The sequence below is a fragment of the Corvus moneduloides genome, chromosome 1, assembly GCF_009650955.1.
Source record: "Corvus moneduloides isolate bCorMon1 chromosome 1, bCorMon1.pri, whole genome shotgun sequence".
NCBI classification, from domain to species: Eukaryota; Metazoa; Chordata; class Aves; order Passeriformes; family Corvidae; genus Corvus; species Corvus moneduloides.
The window spans coordinates 74,907,322-74,925,740 of record NC_045476.1 but is presented as its reverse complement, the minus strand read 5'-3'; the positions used below and the strand labels follow the sequence as shown (position 1 = coordinate 74,925,740).

At 41.6% G+C, this 18,419-nt stretch overlaps 1 protein-coding gene across 4 annotated transcripts in view; it reads left to right on the top strand.

Annotated features, from left to right (window-relative positions):
- The window catches only part of FARS2 (phenylalanyl-tRNA synthetase 2, mitochondrial), a 232,529-nt gene extending 218,028 nt beyond the window's left edge, over window positions 1–14,501 (top strand). For 2 of the 4 annotated variants that reach the window (XM_032116265.1, XM_032116256.1), the window contains one exon: window positions 14,009–14,501. In XM_032116265.1, the coding sequence (XP_031972156.1) occupies window positions 14,009–14,147 (139 nt within the window). In that variant the 3' untranslated portion in view covers window positions 14,148–14,501. The remainder of the gene's footprint in view (window positions 1–14,008) is intronic. The other 2 variants (XM_032116240.1, XM_032116231.1) reach the window with 1 other exon arrangement.
- The last annotated feature ends 3,918 nt before the right edge of the window (window positions 14,502–18,419 follow it).

Below are 18,419 nucleotides of genomic sequence, written 5' to 3'. Positions count from 1 at the left end.
AGAGAGAGTTTGTCCATGTGAGTGCAGTGGAGAAACACGGTGGATGCAGAAGGGAGCATGAATTGCACTGGAACCCTGTCAGCACTGAGTGTCCAATAGTTTTCATATTCTTTGGTACTGAGTATGTTTTGAAACGTAATGTTAGAACACCAGCCATCCTGGCTAGGTGTGCCAAATTAGTCAAAGTAGAGAACAAACTCTGCTGATCTTAATGGAATGAAGCTTCTGGGGGCACTTGGCAAGGCAACTGTTCAGGTGTAGCTCTCTACAATCTCAGAAGGAACATCTCCTTCCTTGTATGTTACTGTAGTTTAAATGAAGAAAGTCTACAAGCAGAGATGATGGTGTTTAAGGTCATGCCACATTGTTGCATCTAACGGATAATACCAGCCATGTTTTCTATAACTCTAAATCAGTAATGTAAGAATAATTTGAGTTCATTTCAGTTAGCGATCTGCGTTAATGGTTGCTCTGTGTGTCCTACACTGAATTACCTATAAGTAAGGCAGGTTTGTGGGACTGTGATGCAGGAACCTGTGGCATGTCTTTCTGCTGTGATTCAGACAGTTGTGTCAAGAATGTGATCTCTTTTTGAGGAGAAAGGAGAGTATACATCTTAAACTTGGCTCAGAGAGTCTCCCGTTCAGGGAACAACAGACTGCAGTACTTTCAAAGTAGTACGTGCCCCCATTAAGCCATTCTTTGTTACTGTACAGGATAACTCATAAATAGTTTATTTGATCCTTGGCAACTTCATATTTCATGTAAGGACAGAAGAACACATATGCAATGGCACTTTTATGAGATCAACATTTAATCCCTTAAAATGATTTAGTAAACATCAAGGTCTCCCAAAAACTAGCAGTCTTATCAGTCCAAGCAAGCTTGTGAAGGTTAATTAAAAACCTAGCCTTTGCAGCAATGGCTATCACAGAATATTGTGAGCCAGATATACACACGTACATAGACATATTCTTATACAAGTAGACGGGGTTATTACGGTGACTTCTCATTCTGTGCTGCGGAAGGCAGTGTAGGTAGGTAAAATGGAAGGTGGCTCCTTCCTCACAGGTGTTGTCTGCATAAAGAACAGGCTCAGTAAGTGAATACAGAACAGTAAGTGAGTGAGAATGGGGAGGCCAGGATAACATGTAGGAATATGAGGGAAACATGGCTGATTTTTCAGAGCACTGTGTTGGGGCTCCACAATGTGTTTCTGTTATGAGATTAGCTGATCTGCAGGATGTCCTAGGACATACCATTTCCTCTGTATTTTTTCAGTCTCTCTACCTGAAACAGGGCATAAAGTCCATCAGCTTCTATGTCAGAAGGCTGTAGTCCCCTAAGTGGGGCCAACCAGGCAATCTTGATTTAAGGATTGGTGTCTCAGATGTCTCCTAGTCCCTGGACTTCCCAAAATTGCTTTGGGGTGAAGAATTTCAACAGGCTTGCTTGCAGCATTGTTTTGTCAGAAGAAAGACTTTGTCCTTGTTTTAAGATTGTCTGTGGTTTAGTGTGAACTTGGAAAGCTGAAAGCAAAGGGTTAACCCCTTGATATAAACTCAGAAAAGTTTAAAAGAAAGAATGCAGTTCAGCCTATCAAAGATACGCAGCATCTTCTGTGGCTTAGAGCTTTCCTAAGGCATCTCTCATCCCTGAAGCAAATGGTACAAGCAGTTGAGTGACATTCTCCCTTTGGGATGCTGTCTTACAGAGTGGGCTTTTCTGGGTTGTTTGCTTGTTTGTTTGTTTGTTCTGTTGACTTAGGCAGTGAAAGGTAACTGAGCAGACTTTGCTTTCCTGTGTGCTCTATTTCAACATTGGCCTATGAGGCTAATGACAGGGTTGCTGGTCTAAAGAGGTTACATCACTTTCAGGGGATAAACAAACACAGGATGTGTGTTAAGTTGGAGCTACAGGGAGCTATCTTTGCTAGTCATGTAACTTTATGCATTTTAAAGACTGTTACATTATGTTATGCTAAAGAGTTGAAGAGTACTGCCACCTAGTTCATCCTCCTACTCCAAAACAGGATCAGCTCTACTTATAGCATTCCTGACAGACACTTGTATAACCAGTCCTTTAAGACTTCCAGCAAAGGGGACTCCAACCGCCTTTCCAAGTGAATTTTCAAGCTGAACATTTCTGCAATATGAGCTCATTACTTTTGTCTCCAGCTGCTTGTGAATGTTGATGAAAGATTATTACCTAACTCTGTGCAGCAGCATTTTAGGTATTTAAAGCAGATCTTCATGTTTCTGTTCTTTAGGCTGAGCCACCTATATTCTCTCTGTCTTGCCTTATAACTTGATGTTGTCTAGCAACATCACAGGTTCACCTTCAGCTCATGGTTCTGTGTGGTCCTTAGATGCTTTGTGCAGTGCTGCTGTATGCCCAGCTTTCACTTGTTCTGGTTGAATTGTATCCTTCAGCTTTTTCAGTTTGTCAGGATTATTCTAACCTTGTCTTCAGTTATACTTAGTATTTTACCTGGTGTAATGTAATATGCCAGTTAACAAACACTTCTGCTGTGTCACTTCTTCCATTAGTGAAAGTGCTCCATCATCCAGGAGCCAGGTTGAAGAACCCTAAAAGAATGATCCTTCACATTTGGCTGAACTGGAGATAACTGCTCCCAGAAAACAACAAATTATTGACAACTACTACAGCCACTTGCAAGATCACTGTTTTGTAGTAATCATCAGTATTGATCACCAGTTTTCTCATCCACCTATATGCAGTTCCCTCTATGGTGAAATATTTGGGAAGACAGATTTTTAGTACCTAATTTTACTAACTGGATTTACTATTTCTCTTGGTTTTTTCACTTTTCATTATAATGCTTGAAATTTTTTCCTAAAATTTTTCAGCTTTGCCTGAAACTCCTTGCAGCTGCCAGTGGAACCATGCTTTGTGACATGTTGATCTTAGACCATTTTTTTTACCTGGTTTAGCTCACTGTGAAGATGCACACACCTACACATGCACCTACCCTCCATACTACTTCCTGAAATTCATTGTTTCACTTATTGATTATTGATTTATTAACCTGTTATCCCTTTAGAGATGGAAATTAGGTTGTTTTGACTAAATTTAATCAACACATCCATGATTTCTATTTTTGACTTTTACTTTCCTTTGTGTGCTTACAAATCATTTCACACATTCACAGAATAATCTGAGTTGGAAGGGACCCACAGGGATCATTGAGCCCAGCTCTTAAGTGAATGGCCCGTACAGGGATCAAACCCACAACTTTGGCATTATTAACACCATGCTCCAATCAACTGAGCTAATTAGCTGCACCAGAGTTTTTCTGGGAAATTAAAGTAAAAGCAAATAGTTTATCATTTCTATGGCTTCCTAGCTTTGGGGCTTTTTTTCCATTTCCAAAAATAAGCACTCCAACCTTTTTGAAACATTTGGTACCTTACTTGTCCTCCATAAGCTCTCAAAGACAACTGACAACAGCCTTGAGATTTCTTCTGCTCCTTCCTAAAGTGCTTTAGGGCAAAGTTCATGTATTGAACAATTTGAGAACATTTGGTTTACTCTGATGCTCCCTGTGAATTCCCCATTCTGGGCTGAAATCTTATTCCTTCTTTGTTGATATTAATTCCTGCTAGTGGGAGGATTGTTTGGCCTTTTTCAGTAAAGTCATAGCAAAAAATGGTATTTCAATCTTCCTAGTGTAATGCCTCAATGGCTTGCTTTCCTTTTTTGAGTGGCAGACCAATAATTTTGTTTTACTCACAGAATGATGCATCTCATTTTGTGCCCTGACCTTTTAATCTTCATGCCCACGTGGTATTTTATTGTACAATGCTCATACTATCTCACTGTAGGAGATGTGCACTATGCATACTTCCTGTCATATACACATTTTTATTTTCATAAAGAGCAACCGTAATATTAAGAGGGCAACATGCCAAACACGGCAGCTAGAGTTTTGACAGCTGTGAAAGTTCTGGCCAGTGCACCTCATTGGCATATGTTATCATCTTTTGGCTAGTTTCAATAGTGATGCAACATTTTCCCCATTGTTCCATTCAAAATAACCAGGAAAGCCTCACCTACAAGATCCAGACTCTGTCTATCATCATGGTCTGAATGTATTACCTGCACAAGTGGGATCTGGTAAGGGAAAAGTTTAACAGCCAGACAGTTTTCCTGTGTGTTAACAGTAGTTTAATCTGCTGGGCAGTAGTTCTCCTTACTCCGAGGACTTTCTCTGAGTTGTCTTCCCAAGGCAGCAGCTGTCAGAAAAACAATGAGAACATGTTTCTTGTGGCTGTCTGTGTGGAACCACTCTATCCTCAGGGAGGGAAAGTGGTGAATTTCTGCATCTCCAAAACAAATCCAGTTAGCCAGATTAAGGCTCATAAAACCTGACAATTCTGAGAGGAAAAATACCTTATGAACTGGAAGGACATAGCAAGCAACACTTAATTGTGCAAGTGGCTGCAGGGTTTTCACCAGCTGTGACAGATACTGTAAGCAGCCCCATTGAGAAACCCCCTCTATTTGCACACACACAGCTACAAATGTTTTTTAAGTTGCCTTCTGGTGCTGCAGGCTGAAAAGTGGGGCAGGTGCTTTTAATGTATTGCTTTTCCTCAAAAAAAAGGGGCAAGTAATTTCTTTTAACCTCTGTTTTCTATTTTAAAGTCCCTTTTGTCTTCTAGTCTCAGGTTAACTCAGCTCTTCCTGCTGACTTCTTGTCACCGTCCTTTTTTCTCCAGGTTTGGGCTTAGTTTATCAGTTAACAAACAGCATATTTGGTTATCCTGATGTTGTTTCTCCACTCTTCCTGGCCTGTCCATTCTGTATGGGATGAGTTGCTGTTCCCTGCCATAGCCAGTTTTGGTTTCCAGGACTGCTGTACAACTTGCAGAAAAGAAGGGTGACTGGAAGTGTGGGTTCATGGGAAGGGTAACTTGAAAGAAGGATAACTCAAAGGGTCTGTGACTGCACTTATACAAGCCCCCTCTCTCTCATCAATTTTCTGTGTGATCTTGGAGAAGTCATTTAGGTTCTTATCTGAGCACAGAGCCATGTTCATTTTTACTTCAACTCACAACAAGTGTAAAAGGAATTTAAACACCTACCTCCTGGGTCTGGTGAGGACAGAACCACTAATCTCAGTGATGAAATCTATACAGGTGTCTAAACTAGCATTCAGGCCTTCCCATGCACTTGTCTGTCATCTAGACCCTGATTTCTGCTAGTGCTTAGTGGAGATACATCCAAACCAGCTGTCACTGCCATCCATCTTCATTTCGTAGGAGAATGAATTCTTTTAAATTCTCATGTAAATTCCCTTTCTACTTGATTATTAAATACATTTTAATTTGACAGCAGTGTTATTTTTAGTAATACTTTCTGTAGCCTATAGTATTAACATCTAGTTGGTGGAAAAAACTGCTAAATACTTATACTTCTTGTCTTTGATCTTTCACTCAGAACTGAAAAGGTATCACACTTAACATTTTTACTATAAATATTTTAGAAAGCATTTTAAATTCACCTCTCATGTTGGATTTGTTTGGATTATTGGAATGGGTTGTCAGTCTTAAGTACAGGTATCATTTCAGTCACCAGTGGTTAGAAAGTTTAGGGTGATCCTGTTGTGGCTAAGGACCAGGAATGGAATCATTAACATCACTGATAGGAGGAGGACCAACGCTTCTTCCATGTCTTGGAGATGAATGCAATGTGTTTGCACAAGAAGCACAACTCTACAAGCAGTGTGTCTTTCAGAGCTACTCTTTGCAAAGAGATTGTGTCCTCCATCCTCTTCAGAACAGCCAGTTGCTCTGGAAGGGCACAAGAGGGCTGTGAATGAGACACCCAAGTCACAAGTTCTGTCAGAACCGCAGAGCCTGTTGCTGCCAGAGATACGTTCTTCTACCACTGAATTACCAGGGATTTAGGAGGTCAAGAAAAATGGGGAGAAAGCAGGAGAGCCAGAAATGGCAGAAAATATGTTGATTTCTTATGGATTTACTCACTGAAAATGTGGATTTTTCTGTAAAAATTTTCTGGTTGGTAGCCAAAATGCTTCAGCTGCCAGCACTACCATGACTTCCAGGTAATGTGTGCTTCTGTTCTCATCAGTATGTCAGTATCAGCTATGCCAGCCAAGTTTCTTTTCCAGAGAGCGGGGGTGATCCATCATAGGAACTTTTTGCCTTGTCCTCTCATGGGAAAAGCAGTCCTGCCATGGTTTCTGAACTAAACAGGGAAGGAGGAAGTCAAGAAGCTTAGATGGCAATTCCCCTGAGACACAATATCCAAATTGAGTTATTTTGTTCTTTTGTTTGCTCTGTTAGAGAATGTTTAAGTCTCCAGCAGTCAATTTTTAAACAACAAATAATGAAAAGTATTACTCCTTGCATTTTGTTTTGGTGGAAACAAGATTAGATTTTGAAAAGCCTTTGACATGAAGCTTTTTCAGGCAAACCTAGGGAAAATGAAACAAAATAAAATCCTGTGCTGTTCACAGAACAGGTATTCTGTCCTGTCTCATGCTGAGACTATCATTTTTTCTCTCTTACTTTCAGCATCCAATTATTTTTCTATGTTTAGTACATAAAATTATGTCTCAAGTACTTTACTAGTCAACCTTCTCTTATTTCCCACCACAATGGGTAGAAGTTATTTCACTGGATTTTGTATGTGTGTATCAGAAAGTTGTCTTTTTTCCCATCTTTATTCCACCTGTGCAGTGCTTGTATCCTGTCATAGTGATAACCCTGAAGGAAAAATAGGGGTTTGTACCCTATTCTGAGTCTCACAGGTTTGTTCTGATCTTTGTATGCATGGCTTGCTTTCATTGCTGAAAGGCTCAGCCTTGGGAAGTAGAGAGACTCATTCCATGCATAGTGTTGAATTTATCTGGCATGGTGAGTGCTCTGGGGTTACACTGCTGACAGCAAGGCAAGTCTTGAAGATATTCAGCCTCTAGCCTAGTCTTGAATCTTCCTGGATTTAGAGCAGGATTTTGAACTGAATCACTCGATGGCCTGGTGAGCCCCTAAAAATGGAGGAGGCCCAGTGTGAAGTGAATGCACAAAGTTCACCTTCCAAGAGGGACAATTCTCAGTCACATCCAGCTTTAAATCCACATGAAATGGATTCCTCAGTTGGCATTGATCAAATATGATGGGAATTCTGTCATCTGTGTTTGATAGATGATTTTCCCAAAGAGACAGAGATTGGAGGACAAGCAGTCATCACCAGTGCTGGAATCCATCGCCTTGAGAAATGGTTTCATACCTGCTTTACAACCATTGATCATTGCCTTCTTCAAGGAATCAATGACTCACTGTCTTTAAAACAAAAAGAAAAAACACAATCCCAAATCCCAAGGCTTTGTAGGTTTTCTCTGTCCTTCAGTGGCAGCAAAAGTCTGTGTTACAATTAGCTTATGATCCTGTGGGTACTCTAGATTTTTTTTTTTTAGTATAATGGAGAATGGTACTTTTCTTCTTCACCCTAATGATATTTCACTGCTGCCTGCATGTAATGGATTCCATTACTTCTGATGCTGTGAGACTTAAGAGCTTTTTAATAGGAAGTGCTTGGATTTGAGATGGGTTGTCTGTATCCTTGGCTGGTTACTGAGAGGACTGTTACAGTGCACAAGGGAAATACTCTCTCCGTTTCTTGTATAACTCAGTCTGTTTATAAGAGTTCCCTCTGCTTGAGAGCTAGCAGAAGAGAGCCCTGCACTGCTCATGGTAGTTCTTTTGTTGGCCTCTGTCAACAAACTGTGGCGATCTGTTGAAATAAGAAAAGGTGTTTATGGGCCAAAGTGCTCAGCCAAAGCAAAACTAACTGCTTGAACTGTTCCATTAAACATTTAATGAGTACCTTTAACAGCCAGGAAACTTTCAAGTGGTGCCTGTGAAAGATTTCTTTCACTATTTATCTATTTGTATCTGTTCCTGCATGCAAGAAATTAGTCGATAGACTTAGGCAGAAAAGGAAAAAAATTATCAAAGCTTTTGAATTAATCCAATATTTTTGAATACTGGACAATGACTTAGATTGTACTTATGGCTATCTAACAGTGTCCAGTGACTGAGAAGCTGAAAAGTTTCCAAGTGCTTTCATTTTTCATCCACTTTTCACTATCTTAACTAGAAGGTGTTATGTCCTTTGCTGTTGTATCCCATGCTATGCTCTTTATCTCTCTCAATAATCTGGCTACTAACAGAATTTTGACTTTTTTTTTCTACATGAAGAGAGAAGCTAAAAATGGAATTAATACTAAAGAAAGAATGAAAAGGTCAAGCAGGTTTAAGGTTTGGTGTTTAGATACAGATTTCACCAAGTCCAATTAGAAAAGAGCAAAAAGTCCATTACTGTCTCATTTTTGTGAAATAGAAGAATAATATTTCAGTCCAATCATCAGTCAGTGAACATACATCTCTTTTAAAGTGACCACCAAAAAAATCCACAGTGGTCAAATTAAGTTGACAGTCTCAACATGCATATCTTGACCTGGACTATTTTTTAAGCTGAACCACCCTTCTGCCAGGTGTCAGCTGGAGAAGGTATGCAAGAGAAATGACCATTTCCTACTTTCTGTGGGTTTAAAATAATTGTTTCTTCTGGAGATGAACTAATACTAATGCCTTTCACTGGCATCAAAATCACCTTAAACAAAAACATGTCCCTTTTTAAGAATAGGCTGTGTGTACAATATGCTCTTCCAGAGAGATGAAGTATTAGCATTTGAAAGGACTGATGAGAATGCATATTTGGGAAAGACCTTTGTTCAGAGAATTACTGCTACATTCTATCACCATGGTAATTGAAGTATTTGTCACTGATGGTAAGGTATACAGCACAAGTCTTTTGCCATTTTCCATGATGTGGTTTCTAGCAAAGAGTGCTATTTGTCAATTTAAAATTTATAGTAGGATATTTAGCAGTTGTGCCTACTATCATAGAGATGGATATGGTTTGAAAGCATGAAACAAAAAGAAACAGGTAATTACATCATCTTCTTGCAGTTTAATATTCTTCCCCATTTCCACTTAAAATGTGAACCATTCTCGAACTGCTGGAGCCACAAAGCAAAACCAAAGCTCTGCAGCCTGCATGATTTTGTCAATTAGGATGCTGGTAATATGAAATAGTTTATTCATTTCTTCCCATCATCACTGCTTTCAGGACATTGTTGCAAACAAAACAAGCTTTTCTCTTCCCTGAGGTCATTCCATGCATGTGATCTCTGTGAAGGGTGTTGCAGCCACTGAGTACTCTGTGAAGGTTTATGTAAGGGAATTACTTGATGAATCTTTTGAGGGCATATCGGATACACATTTCCATGGCAGGGACACCCTCGAAGAACCTCATTAACATGAGTCACTTAACAGAGAGAAAATAATCTCAAATGCTTGCACTACTGTGTTGTCTTGGTTTTGAAAGACAGGCGTCTGCTAAGGAAGGCAGAAGCCTCCCTTGAAGTGGCAGATGTAACCCCTTTCCCTTCGAGTTATTATAATTTTGAAATCAAGGGGCTTTTAGGCAAAGATGTGGGAAATAGGAATAACAGTTCTTTACTATTATATATCTATATGTGTATAACCAGTCGAACAAACAGCAATAACTCTGGCAGTGACAGCAAACAATCACAAACCCAGTCCCAGCCCTCTCGGCTGTCGGGCCCTTTCCCCTCGGGTGCAGTTCCGCTCGCAGCCGGCAGGGGCGCTGGCGGCTCCCGGTGAGCGGGGCAGGTGCGATGGTTCCCCCGCGGCTGCAGGGGGCGCTCCGGAGCGAGCTCGGGGAGCGCGCGGCACCGGCGCCCTGGGATCCCGGGAAGGGATGGGACAAAGGCTTCACAAACCCCAGACGGCTGGCCCCGGTGTCTGGCTGGAGCTTCGGGAACAGCAGGCTGGAACGGCAGGCTGGAGCAGCAGGCTGGAGCGGTAGGGATGAGCAGAAATCCCGGGTGGCAGACACGATGTATCCAAGCGGGGAACCCCCCGGAGGTCTGGGCAGGCAGGGCGAGCACGGCTACAGCGCAGCGAAGGCTCCAATCAGCGGCGGGGCAGGGAAGGTGGGCCGGGGGTCCTGGGATCTTTCTCCACAGAAAGAAAAAAAAAAATGGCCGAACAGAACCAGGCTCCTCTCCCCGAGAACGCCGAGAGCGAACTGACCCCACACCCAGGTGAAACAAAGGAGTAGCCAGGCCCATCCCACCCCCAATGGGCAGCTCTTTTTGTCTTTCCTAAGTACAGCCATTTGTCCCCTAGCAACATGCATATGGGAAAAAATTCCTTTAACAGGAAAAAAACTAGGACTAAACTAAAACCCCAACGTGTGTGTAGATATTTCATTTTAAATAGTATTCTGTAGGAAAAGGTGCAGTATAGATATCATGGTGAGTAGTAGTGCTTAGCGAACTGCTCAGCATACAAAAGAGATGGTACTCTTTTTTGCTGTTTCATGCTGTGGGTGATTGTCATCTCTAGTTTTCTGTTCCTCAAAGTAAATCCAGCTCTCCAGAAAAACGTCTTGGTTCTGTGTTGTCCTCACCACTTATGAGCAGGGGTAACCTCCATACAGAACTCTCTGTGCTTCTGTGCTTTATTTAAGGCAGATGGAAAGTAGAACACAGTTAAAAAGTAGGGGGTTTCCCACTCACTGCTGCCCCTTTTATCTCCCTCTTCCAGTACAAGATGGAGAAATTTTCATTCCTGTTGTGGTATTGCATGTGGAAGAGACAAATGCCAATGCCAGGCATTTATTCTTTACGCAACATTTTGGTTACCAAATGACCGACCCTGTGGTTAGTCTTACGTAATGCCTGAGACAGATTCCCTAGAACGTTGAACTGTTTTGCTGTTGGTAGATTCTGGGATCAGCTTTCTAGCCAAGTTGCATTTAAAACATCCTTCAGTGGTTTTCCATGCAGGGAAAGCTAACACACATGTAATGATTTTTGTTGCCTACCACACACCCTTTCATTCTAGCCCAGGTAGCAGGGTGAGGTAGCTTTCATACTGGTTTTATTAGACTAGTGGCAGACTAAGACCCCTTAATTTCTTGTTGTGCTTAGGTATCAGGCTGAAATACCCAAACACATACAGTGACCTTCAGGTGGACCCCATGCAGTGACTCTGACCTTGCAGGGAAGCAGCTTCCTAGCACATGCCGGCAGCTGTGTGCCAATTCCTGAAAATCATGAGGCAAAGCTCTTCCCTCCAAAAATTGTATGAAAGAGCATTAGGCATTGTTTCACTCCAGTGTTTGTCCACAGTCTGTATCCTGTTTCCTCCTGTGGCATCAGAATAAATCCCTGTCTTCCTTCTCCCTTTGAGAAGTGCTTCACTGTATTCACTGCGTTTCATTACCTGAAAGCTGCAGGCTGCTGCAGAGGAGACTTGTGACACTAAGATCAGCTGAAGCCTAATGGGAGAGGAGTCCGCGTGACTGCAACCGCATGGGCTTGTCTGGCGGTGCACTTTAGGTAAATAAAGCCCAGTGTGCTCACTGCTAAGCTTCCAAATTTTTTCCTTTTTTTTTCCTTCTTTTTTTACCCCATGAAGCTGCTGTTGCAGGTTTTGGCCTTAAAATTTTATTTCTCAGGATAGAGAGCCACTGCTTCTGTATCACAAGGCTGCAGCACGACATGCAGCAGAGACTTCATTAGGCATTAGCAGAGCCGTCTTTAAAGTAGGCAAACACTCTTTGGCTCTGCAGAACAAAAGGGAAGCAAGAAACTGAATGAGCAAAGGTATTATTTGCTGACAATAATTGTTTCCAGTTGCAGCTGATGGCAGGGATTAATCGCAGTGTCTTAGTACTTTATTTGGGAGCAGGGGAAGTATTAGGGGAGGGAAGAGCCAATAAATGTTCTTCCCCATCTCCCTTGAAAAGTTAGTAATGGCACTCTGGAAACAATGCTTAAGGCTTGAAACTTGCAGTGTGTCTTTTATTGAAATAGCTTTGAACCCTTATACTCCCTCTTTCCAATTAGGAACAGAGATGCAAATAAACCTGGCTAAAAGGTGGGAGAAAAATGTAGCATATGGTGTAGCATCCATGTTATGTTGGGTTATGTGTAGCCAGCCATGTTGTATTAGTAGTTACAACTTCAATTTTGCCTCTAATTAAATCTAGATTAATTACATTTAATACAATTCCCATTTTAGTTCTCTCACACCAATGCTTAACTTCAGTTGCAGCTAGCAGAACTGTTCTCTACAACCTCTACCTTTTCCTGATTTAAATACCTCCTAAAGCTACTGTTTTCCACAACACCCACAAGAAACTATTTGTCCTGGTCTGCCATATTTAATTTGTTATGGAATGAACTACTCACTAGGATGGAGGGAGGGGGGATGCAGAAACACCTAAGTCGGGAGTAATCGTCACTTTCATTTAACCAAGGCCAGTGAAGAAGCAGTGCTGTAGCTACACCTACATTAAGCAAACTTTTGCTTACATCCATTTAGCAATGGTAATGAATTTTCCATCATGGGTTATATTCCCAATATTTGCAAAACTTCGGGATTAACCCTGTGACTGTACACCTTCTGAACAGACTTCCAGCTGAAGCAATTTGCAAATGTTTTTGATCAGGTGTATTCCTGTAGCACCTTTAAAAACTGAAATACTACCAGCTCTAAGGATATTTGCCAGCCTTGTTTTGAAAATTGTTTCTGCTGAGCTCCGATGCATTATCTCTCTCTCTTACTCAAATTTCTTACTGGCAACACAGCATCTGACCAAATCTTTGCTATTCTATTTACTTGCTTCCCCCAGGTTTGTCCTCTTGGCTGCTTTGAAGAGGTGGAGCAGAGCAGAGCAACACCATCCCCACAGTTACACCTCCCCCTCTTTTCTTAAAGATCACTTTTCTGAAGCATTTAACCTGCACACAGGGAAAGCTTTTGGCTGGCTTTTAGCAGTTAACTGCAGTCAGCTTAACATTTTATGAAATGCAGTTTGCCCTTTCAGGTTCCAGCCAGATTTAACTTGCTTTATCTTCAGAGCACACAAAAAAGGAGGAATGCTTTAATTAGAAGAAGCCTTTTTTTTGTAAACTGCCAGTGGGAGCAGGGCAAACTTCCCACCTTTATTAGGTGGGACAAAATTGGTGTCAAACAGCTATTCTGAGGTAAAAATTACCTGTCCCTGTTTCTAGTAGGATTTAAGGCTGAAATTAGTATCTTGAGAGTTATGTTTGTGGATGAACACATCTAACCTTAGATTTAATCAAGCAGTGATAAACATAAACGTGGTTCTAACATGAAACAATTTTCAGGGGAGAGATGACCCAAAGCTTGCTGACTGCCTTTGTGTGCCATTAAATGTAGAGTTCTGCCAGTCTGGGAGCTTCTTCTGCCTGGTACTCTCTGGTTTCCCATTATTTTTCCCCTCAGATTTTCTCTCTATTACAGAAGTGGGTGTTCACCTTTGAAAGAAGAAGCTGTGTGGGCTCCATTCAAAACTAGAAAGGATGCCACAACTGCCATTTAAATTCAGTAACACAGGCACTGCAATTACAGAGATGCCCTTGCAAGAACTAGGTGCTCCTGCCTGCTTTCAATGGAGAGCGAGAAGATTTTTTTCACTTTTACTCAACTTAATGGTTTGTCCTGATTTTTCATTAACTTGTCTTTGCCTAGCCAGCAATTCTTAAATACTTTTTCCCCCCCATCATTCCCTGTTCTTCTTTGTCTCTTACTTTCCATAGCACAGGGTAAGAAGCCCTCCTCCCGGGGTTGTTTGCTCTGGTAAGAAGCTACCACACCACAATACCATTTGAGATACAAGGTGGACTTCAGCAAAGTCTTCTGCCAGAATTAAAATTCAGCTCAGTCCCGCCTCTCCGAACTGTGTATTTTAGCATTAAGGTGATTTTCAAGCAGCAGGAGCAAAATTAGACCGCAAATAAAAATGATCCAGAGAGTAAGTGTTTGGCCTCATGTATTTGCATTTGTAGGCACATGTATTTATGAGTCCTCTTTTGGTTTGTGTTTTGTAGGACGAAGAAGGTCAGCCACTGCTACCGGATCATTTACCGGCACCCAGAGAGGACGCTAACGCAGGACGAGGTGCATCGCATCCACCAAGCTATTGAGGAGTCAGCAGTTCGGGAGCTTGGGGTGGAGGGCAGGTTCTAGAACGCTGCTCTGGAGCCCCAAGGACAGTTGCTTTCTTCTTTCTTTTTTTTCTCTTTTTTTTATTTCTTTTTTTTTCTTCTATTTTTGGGGATGGTTTTAGGTCACAAGTAGAGAGAGGGGTTTTGTGACTGAACATAGAAAGCGACTGATAAATGGGCAATGGTAAAACTGGCAGGTAATAAACATTACTACTGAGAAATCATTGACGAAGCGCTGGTGCTTTATTTTAAGAAATGGGGGAACAGCAGTAATGTAAGATTTCCCTCCTGTTACGATAAGAAATACACTGCCTGGTGGTTTTCTGTGTTGTTAATTGGTCCCTGGGTTCCATTAAACTGTAAATACTTGGCATTATTTCTGTGTTGACAGGATCTTCTGTCCGTGTAACAAGTGAAGCAAATCAGAGACATGGGTTAGCTCAGGGAAGAAAAACCCATCCTGCCCCCCACCCAGCTTTTCTTTTTATAAATAAGAAATGTCAGATTTTGCTTCAAGAAACCTTCCAAGAAGTACATCTTGTGAAGTTTGGCTCTCTTACCTTCAGAGCCCATGGGTGTTGTGTTCATCAGAAAAGGAGCCAGTGTGGCTTGGGCCAGGCTTGGCTGTCTTCAAATGCTGGGTCATTGGCAAGTTTTTCCTGTTAGATCCTCTTGCTCCCACAGAGCTGAGCAGAGCTTAGTGAGGTGCTCCAAGCTGTGCTGCCTTCACCAGGGGAGAAGCTCCCTTGTCTGACTTCTCTTTGCATAGACACCAGTGCAAGTCTCCTCCCCTGTCACCATCAAAGTATTGATATCACCTAGGGCAGGATGGCAGTAAATAGAAACTCTTCCCTACAATGCCCTGAAAAGCAGCTGCCTTGATCTCTCACAGTATCTTGCCTTCTGGCAGCAGTGTCTGCTCAGAAATTTGACCTTTAAGGCAAGAAAGCAAACTAAAATGGGATCTTCTGCTGTTTGAAGTGCCAGTTGCTTTACAGGATGCTTGCCTTTTTCATTGCAGGTTATAATAAATAAATTCTGGCAGTGGTATGATGCTAGGGCCTGTAGAAGTGTTCAAATGATCTGATAAACACTTGATTGAGCCATTGCAGATGCTGATACGGAATATGGGACTGGTTTTGGCTTGTGATGGTATTTCATACAGTCTTGCAGGTCACATCTGGTTGCTGTGCAGGCAACATTCTCTCCTTCAGGGAAGAAGGCGGTAAAAATGCTGCAACAAACAGCATCTAACACTGATTTATACCTTATCAAGAAACATCTGTGCAGCAGGCTTGTACTCAACCGTAAGAAGACAGTTACTATTGCAGATGTGACAGAAGCAAAGTGCTCATTTTAATTTCATTACTCAACATATTTAGCTGTGTAAACAAATCCTAATCTAAATCACTGTTGTGTTATCCAAATAACTTGATTATGAAAACAATATGCTAGACTTTCTACAAGGTAAAAAGAATGGGTGCCATTTAGGCACCAGAAAAACCTACTTGGTTATTTTTAAACCATCGTCTACTAAGATCCATAAATACAGCCTAGCCCACTTGATGTTTCTCAGTCCCCTTCGTCCTTCACCTTTTCAGAATTCTCAGTGAGGACCTGAGGAGGAGGAGGACTTTCCTGAACTTCACTGAGCAGTAATTGTTCCAAGACAAGGCCTGATTGATGCTGCCACATGGGGCACTAGATTATGTGGAGCTTAATTGATGGAATTGCCTGTGGAGAGAGTATGTAACCTGTGTGCTGTATGAAAGAACAAAGTCTTTTGGGAAAACAGGAGAATATCTGTGGTGAAGTAAGTCACAAGATTTCCCTTTTAATTTACTAATTAGCGAGTCTTCCCTTTTCTGCTCCCCAAATCCTTCAGTTCTTCTCTGATTCTGATCAGTCAGTTTTGGGGACATAGAAATCTGGGAAAAGCAAGGAGAAAATTGGACATTGAGCCTTTTTCACTGCAGCCACAGGACATCATGTCTGGCTTTGCAAGGCCGTTTGGATGTTCTAGGCTCAGCCCATATCCAGTCACTAACATCAGCTGTGTTTGACTCAATGTTTTTAGAGCTCTTTTCCAAGCTAAACAATTCTATGATTCTCTGTCTGGACTGCACTCCAGTGAGCATGGGCTTCCTGCAACGGCCACGTCTTGGTGGAGTAGTGTTATCCTTTGAAACAGAAAGGTTAATCTCACAGGCTAGTAGGATAAGGGGGAAATTCAAAGCTTTCCCTGAAGATGACCTGACACCAAGGGATCATCTTCTGGGGTTTGAATTTTCATAGGAGCAACTTTCAGGCAAAAACATGAACCATTAAGATTAAAAAACCAAATAGCCTCTTCAGAAGCAAGTGTGATTCAACCATATGAAGGCCTGTAAAATCATATGGGCTGGCTGTGAGCAGAATATAAATACTTGGATTTAGATTAGGTAAGCCTTTCTCAAATATGTTCTAGGATTAATCTACTCCAAAGACCCATTGTCGTGGCAGAGATTCACCACAAGTAGCAAAGCAGACCTCAGATCAAAAGGCATCAGTGTTGTGCTTTTATGCTGCTGTCCTTTGGAAAATATGGTTTCCCCTTCAAAGCCTGACATTAATTTTTACTGAGGAAATTTGCTATGGACAGCAGTAGACTCTCAAGTCATATGATCCCTTGTGGGTGCCAACAGAGAGCTCGTAAGAATCCCAAGGTTGTAAAAGCCATGATTTATTTTACTGCTGGTCAGAGACACAGGATGCCAACAGGACCTCAGAGACTGGATTGATCCTGGTGGGAGTGTGACTGAGGAAGGTCCTTGGGACAGTCACTGACCAACTCTGTCAAAGGAAAGGCTACCCACTGCTGTCACTTAGCTTTTCTCAAGACATATTTAGCACACAGGTAGGTGAACTGGCTTGAAGACCAAGGACAACGTCGCTGCCAAGGTAAGATCCCTTGCTGGTCTCTGCTACCCTATAATCTGTCTCATGAATATTCCCCAACCTTGGATGAGCTACAAGTATAGTAAAGGGGGATGAGTTCACAAATATCGAAGTGATACCATGCCATGTGGAAATATTAAGGGGAGCAGCATTTGAGTAATTAATGGGTATGCTGACTGACTAGTGACAGGCACAATGCACTGCTTCTTGTTTTTCTTGGCTACTTCTGTGTGTGTTTTTGTGTGCCTCTGGGTTTTATATCAACATCCTTTAATACAAGAGAAAAAACTCAATTGTAGCAAAAGAAGCTACAGGAGTACTGGCTGGAGATTTGTGTGACTGAACAGTATGTACTGTTTAAATGTTCTAAATGCTGGTTTTGTTCCTACTGTGATTCTGTGATTCTTGAAAGACTAAAGATTTAGCTTTAACACTCAGTTTGGGATCTTCCCAGTAAACTGGTAGCAGATTTACAGTGCACTTAGTCTTACCTGGTTCTGATGTTCTTGTTAAAGGTGCTACAATGAAAGGTGGTGTGATCTAGATAGGCAGGAAATGGCTCTGTGTTTTTACCCTTGAGACTGCAGTCACCTCTGCCATGGTATGCCAGCCATGGTCAAACAGTTGCACAAATCTGAAATCAGTTTTCTACTGAGAATCCAAACTATGTTAGTAAATCACTGGTGGTCATTTCCCTTCCATTGAGAACGCTAACTGCTGTCCCTTCTGCAACTGGTGGCTGTACTGCAGCACTGAATTTGCTGTCTCCTTACTCTGCACCTGTATTGGATTTCTCAACTACTGACAAATTGGTCTCAGTCCTTGAATAATTCAGGGATTAGCTTTGTTTTGAAAAAAAAAAATGAAAACCAAAAAAAGCTGTGGGCTTTTTGTGTGTTTGGTAGTTTTTATCTGAGTGATTGGTGCATTTCAACTGTCCCAGGGAAACTCGCAGTCAAGACAGGAATCTTTGGTGGTTCATTGAAGTAAACACAGGGAGTCTTCCCTGAAAAGCAGAATTATGTCTGTCTCATTGAGTTCATATTTGGGCAAAACTAAAGAACCTTGTCTTCACTGTGGGTTGACTGAAGGTTCACTGGAGCTCATTGGTTAAGCCAAGGTCAGAAAGCACTCTGTGTTGCCACTACCACCCCAAACACACACAGAAGCAGTTTTATGCACAAGGACATTCTGTCAGATTCAGTGTGAGCATATAAAATGATTGTGCTGGGTATTTGAGGCTTGCTAGTTGGTATTGCTGAACTATCTCCATCCAAATTGTTACCATCTGGGAGAGAAAATGGGTTTGTACTTCAGCTCTGAAATAAGTAGCCATATTTTTAAAGCTCAGAGCTCT